We start from the raw sequence: 6,453 nt of genomic DNA on the forward strand, positions 1-6,453 counted from the left end.
TCCTATCTCTCCATCACTTTGCTTTTGGTTTTCGTTAGTTTAATCTTATTTTAACTTTAAAAATACTGTATTTTTTTAATATTTAATATTTTCTTAATTAATTGAAAACAATGAGAAAATTATTAATTAATAATAAAACGATTTTATTATTTTTTCTCGTTATACGAATTCATTACAATCGCGGAATCGAAAAAGGAAGTAAAACTGATTTTTGCATTAATACGTTTATTGTTTTTTGAATATTTTGCCTGCGAAAATGACTTGGATATTATTTTTCTAAAAATATAGTGGAATTAATGTTTAAAAATCAGTACAACCCGAAGAAATTATAATAAGACCCGAAACCCACAGACTAGATGAGAAAACCCGGAGTAGCGGCTACTCCACATATGTTTCTCTAATCTGGGTTTAAATAACTCTTTCCTTCCTTTAAGCACTAAAAAGGCCTTAGGTCCTTTGTTAGCAAGCCCATTATGGGTTCGGCCAGGCCCACAATGGGGCAGCCGGTGGTGAAAGACAAGGGCCCGACATATCCGGACGGACCACTTCCCGAAAAATTCCTGAGGATTACTTGATCCGTCACGATTCGATCCCGGGTCCTTCAGAGCGGGAGGCTGCACCTTAGCCGCCAGGCCATCCGTCCCTAATCTATGGGTTACAGCAGTGGTTCCCAAACTTTTTCGATTCTCGTCGCCTTTGCTAAATCCAAATATATTTTGATGCGAGTGACTAACACAGTGCATCAAGGGCTTTGCTTCTTATAAGTGCTCGCAATTTTTCACAACAGCCGGACATAGAACGAACACTATCAGTACAGATATCAACTCATTTGATCCACTCCAAATTATTTTCCGATATAAAAATATCATGTAATCGAACAAGTCGTGAGCCTTAGCACCTGCAGTGATACTTTTACAAAAGAGAACGTCTTCTACAATGTTATTACTATCTACAAACTATACAGTACATAGCAAACAAAGTGAGCATCATTATTATTATCTATGCCCTCACCCAGTTGCAACCCAAATTCCTTCCCTTTTATTTTTTTCAATTAACTGAACATTACAGGTCCTTCGCTATGTGCTGTATTCCGCCACTAATGGTGTTATTGGACAAAGGCACTTTTGGAAGCTGCTTCCCAGAAGACTCAACAATTATAATGTTCACCATACCTACAGCAGCCGGTAGAATGAATTCTTCTCCGATGGTAGAGACTTTTTGCATTTTGCAATTCTATGTGCCATCTTTATTATTGAGTTAATGATTTGCACCAGCAGGGCCGGATTAACCCACTTTGGGGCCCTAGACATTTTCTTCTTACCGGGCCCCCTCGTTCACAAGAAATAGAGCACACAAAAAATATAAAACAATAAATAAAACAAAACTAAATAATGTGAAAAACTAAAACAANTTAATGTTACTAACATCACAGAAATGAGATAATCTATTCATTCAGAATTTAAATCCATTTATCCATTCAAAACTTTAAAATATTTAAAAGCCATAAAATAAAAATTTAAATAAACAGCGACACAACATGCTCTATTATTACCTGTGGATGTGGCCATTGACAAAACAGTAGCGCTGCCTCATGCCACATATTTGAATATAAATTACATACTATACATCAGAAATCATTAATAATAGGAATTATAGAAAGCAATGGAATAAGATGAATATATGGATGAGGAGTAACAATATTTTCAATGTCAATTGGCAAGAACCATTGAAGAGAATGCTCTTGAGATATTCAATGCTGATCTGAGAATATAGAACTAGTCAAGGACAGTTCAGAGCTGTGTTCAGTAATGCGGAACATCTAAGTTAAAATTCTGAGTGGCTTAGTGGATGGAGCTAAGAATGTTTTGAGCATCGTGGAACGATTATTCTTAGTTAGACAACGGGAAAATGGTGGACAAAATTAAAACTATGATCACAACAATTGTTGTAAATGAACTGGTCAAAGAGGATGAAGTAAACAATACAATTATTCAAATGGAAGCTGCATCAGATCATGATGAAATTAATGAAGCAATTATTAATTGCAATCAACGAAATGGACCGTTGTCTTCCATTAAAATGTATTCGGAATCTGTTATACCGACGTACAATAATTTTACATTTCAAAGTCATTTTAGAATGAGTTAATGATTTGAATGGGAGAATAACATTGTAATTGTTATAATAAAATACGTTTAGTCCAACACGAGCAGCCATCTTGCAAATTGTATGAGACAAAAACAATGACATCACTAGTAGAAGATAGCGTAAATACAAGAAGCTGACTGAACTAGCTAGAATTCTAGCAGTGGGAGGAGTCAAGCAGTAGCTAGAAAAAAGTTCAACATTGCAGCATAACTAGACTTAGCAAGAATTCTGTATTACTGAACACGGCCCAGGATGCAATGAGGTATGGTAAAGTGTTATGACTGCAGCTAAACATATCATCATCATCATCATCTGATGAAGATGGTAATTAACCATTCTTAAAACTATACTCGGACCAAACTTTCTACTACGACTAAGTCAACGTCGACAAGACACCCAAGTCGGGTTCCCAGAAACAAACGTCAGCTTATATAATCAATATAACCCAACGTCCATTTTCGAGATTGGAACTCGTTACAACACTGAATCTAAGAGAAATCTGAGCTCCATTTATAAGTTTCCTAGTGGGGTCACACCAACACAGTTTTGGCACCCAGGTCAAACCTCACACCCGGCAGCCAATTCCACGTTGGTTATAAATAAACTCTGCAGGCTTCTAATTCCACGGAAGAACCCCAAAAAAATTGGGGCTCTTCAGTGGCACGTGCCCCTCCCCGTTAGTTACATCTCTGTTTCCCAAGAAAAATTCGTAAAAGCGTGGATCTACCGTTCAACCAACGCTTGTTTAGATCAGATTATTAAATATAAAGCTAACAACATCCATCGAGGAGCAAATAATTACACGTGGCGCTGAATCGGGGCTTTTTAAATCGCGTGATAACATTTATTAATATTTTTTTTTTTTAGTACCAGTTGACCCCCTATAACACTGTTGATAATTCCGTTTTATATGAATTCCGTCTTGTACGAGTCACTTAGATTTTACAAATACGTGTGCCGGGCTGTGAACGGCTCACGTATTTGTAAAATCTAAGTGACTCGTATAACACGGAATTCATATAAAACGGAATTATCAACAGTGTTATAGGGGGGTCAACTTGTATTTCTTTAAGCAAACGCATCCGGGAATGGAGGCGGTATCAACGAGGAATTCACGTCGTGTAATTTCGATTTTTCTCTCAAATTCTTTTACGTTGACTTTACCTGCGGCTCCTCCGAACGTCTTGATGCGAAAATCTTCCAAAGTTTTCGGATAAGCATCGAAATTTCTGATCTTCTCGAGCAAGTTTCCAACCCGCATGTCGACCGATCCGTCAAAACAAACACGATACGATTAATGCGCATGCCTGATTCAAAGCGATATCGTCGGTCGATATCTTCCCTGAATCCTAGGGAAAAATCCCTTTCGGAAAGGATATTTCGAAGAAAGAGGGAATTTACAGGGAGAGGAAATATTTCTTATTTTATAAATAGATATTATATATTGCATATTGTAATGGATTTATGCACATTGTTTTACAGAAGTGTGTGCACGTATGAGACCGCGATTTAAAAAAAAAAATTTGTAACGATCGGCATTACTCTATTGCTAACAGGAAAAGTATAACGTACAGGGGAAAGACAATATTTTGACTCCCTTAATTATCAAAAATAAATAAATAAATAAATAAACTAGCGACGAGTTGATTAACTTTCCCGGCAACATTTGGTGGCACCATCTGTTATATTGTATTTTAAAAACTTTTTATATCTTTAACTATTATAGAATGGCAAAAATCTTAATTTTGAGGGTAGGGATGAGTTTTATTTAAAAAAAAAAAATTGTAAATCGTTATTAGTAACGAGTAAAATCGTCATTAAGTCGGACCCTATTTGTATATAATCTATATTCTATAATATAAAAAAGTTTGTTCACTTCCACTCCCATAAAATCCCGAGCAACGCCGAACATAAATGACTAGTTTTATATAAAGTATACACAGGGAAGGCCCGAGCTATAGGCGCACCAGAAAGTGACGTTGACGATACAATATCTATAACATCAATTTCAAGGCTTAAAACGATCCGTAAAAATAAATTAAATGAATGAATAAACTTTTTAACTCCATAAGAATATGAAAACAATAGTTTACTGATGGCACCTCTTTCGCGAACATACTAAAACAATGGATTACTTTATCAAAGATGGCGAGTCATGCGCCTGGTCGATTCGGTTACCCGAAACATCGATCTTCCGAAACACCCCAGTCCCCAATTGATTCGGATAATCGACGCTCTACTGTATTAGAATTAGAGAAGTGTAAAAGTATAATGAATAAGAATTAAACTTATAACCATTGGTTTGCTGAAAATTTTATAAAGATCAGAATGCATTTGTGATACTTTAATTACAGACTGTCCATAAATTACGTAATGCAAATATGCGTGAGTAGAAGTATACACGTAATCTTTAGTGTTACAAAGGGTGGGGTATTTACAAAAATCTTATGAAATGCTAAGGTTTCAACCCATCAGCAACATAATGATTCGTTTCTGTTTCTGAAGCGATGCGTAAAAAACTACTATTTACGTCACTGCTTTCCACTTTATACATGCAATTAACAAAATGATGTAATATTCAGTTCCTTGTGTTGCGTACTATTCCTTGCTGCAATTAAGTTACTCGACAATATGCGCTATTGCATATACCCCGATTTTGGGGCGGGTATGTGAAACAAAGTTACTCAGCATTTCAGGAGTAAAATGGTAGTTGAAAAGGGCTTTACGTAATTTGTGAATGCTCTCTTGAAATCTTAAATCAGTTTCTCAACTTCTAACGAATCGTCGCCCCTTCACTAAAACCGTTACGTAGTATCGCCCCCTTCACTTCAAAATTCCGATGCCCAGGGCCAAGGCTAACGCCAAATTCGTACTGCATTGAATACACTAGTGACTAGTATAATGTTATTTGTTTAATTATTGTACGATATAAAGAATAAAACATCTAATTATTCTTAATATAATGTTTTACTATATCGCCCAGAAAATTGTTTTTCGATCCCAAAATATAAATTGTTACTAATCGCCCCCTCCACATGGAAAAATACCCACATGGGGGCGACATCGCCCCCATTGAGAAACATTGTCTTAAATGATTCTATTTTTGATTTTTTTAAAACTCTTTCCGCCCCGTGAGCAATAGGAGGGTCTCTTTTTAGGAAGTCCATTATGGGTTCGGCCAGGCCAACAATGGGGCGACTGGGTGGTGAGAGACGGGCCATATCTCTCTGGACGGACCACTCCCCGAAGAATTCCCGGGGATTACTTGAACCGTCTGGATTCGAACTCGGGTTACCCAGAGCGGGAAGCTGTCATCTTGACCGCTCAGCCATCTGGCCCTTGATGGTAGTTGATTTATCACTAATATATCAGATCTTTAAGATTTAATATAGTGCATTGAAGTGATCTGGAATCTCAAATCATTCTAGATCAGTGGTGACAGATCCGCGCGACTACCTAATGTTTTTAAACGATCAATGCGGGATCGAGGTATCCGCATTGAATGTTTAAAAAGTATTAGGTTTTAATAAATTACGCAAAGTTTTAAAATCTATCAAACATTTTTTTACATGTAATGTTCTAAAGGAAAAGCTAAACTATTCCCACATTGCATACGAGTAATGCAGAAATGCATCTACATGTCAAATTTCATGTGTTCTAGTTAGTACTGTTTTTGATATACTTATTTGCTCTGCTCTACAACTTTGCAATCCTAGGATCTAAAACTGTAACAGCCTCCTCTTATAAAAGAAAAAAGGAATGTTTAAAGTTACATTATTGTTTACCGCATTATCGATTTAGTATACATCGACAAAAGATTCACAATAGCATGAGCGTTTACAGCAGAGGTGCCAACCTTTTGCATACCATACGCCAAGTTTTTGATAGACGAGTTCAGATGCGCAGTGGCGTACCGTGAGTGTTAGCAGCCCGGGGCGGAAAAAAATTTCGGCCACCCCTTAATTAGGTATTTCAATTTATAAGACGAAAATTCAGATTTGCCACAGAACAAGCAATGAAAAATGCGGTTGTAGTGTAGCTACCGGTATAAAATTGTTCTATATGACATCAGTGGTGTACATGAACACGAATGCATCGTGTAACGTACAAGCAAACAAAACAAAAGAAAAAAAAACGTCAACAGGTCGATTGCACCGAATTGTGTAAGAAAAACACTTGCCAAGACACACTGTAAAAAATTAATTTCCTATGTAATATTCATAATTGCAATGAAGCCAAATCTGGCAATGTTGCTCGGAACCGACTGAAGCGCCACTTGTAATCGTCCAATGCGCCAAGTTTGGC

The 6,453-nt window shown here is 36.7% G+C and overlaps 1 protein-coding gene across 2 annotated transcripts in view; it reads right to left on the reverse strand.

Moving 5' to 3' along the window:
- LOC111621276 (endoplasmic reticulum-Golgi intermediate compartment protein 3-like) overlaps window positions 1-3,441 on the reverse strand; it is a 56,883-nt gene extending 53,442 nt beyond the window's left edge. For both annotated transcript variants that reach the window (XM_023363360.1, XM_023363361.1), the window contains exon 1: window positions 3,313-3,441. In XM_023363360.1, coding sequence (XP_023219128.1) covers window positions 3,313-3,409 — 97 coding nt within the window. In that variant the 5' untranslated portion in view covers window positions 3,410-3,441. The remainder of the gene's footprint in view (window positions 1-3,312) is intronic.
- Window positions 3,442-6,453: the final 3,012 nt, after the last annotated feature.

This window comes from Centruroides sculpturatus, unplaced genomic scaffold (genome assembly GCF_000671375.1).
Source record: "Centruroides sculpturatus isolate CEXI.00-Female unplaced genomic scaffold, Cexi_2.0 scaffold271, whole genome shotgun sequence".
Lineage (NCBI taxonomy): Eukaryota > Metazoa > Arthropoda > Arachnida > Scorpiones > Buthidae > Centruroides > Centruroides sculpturatus.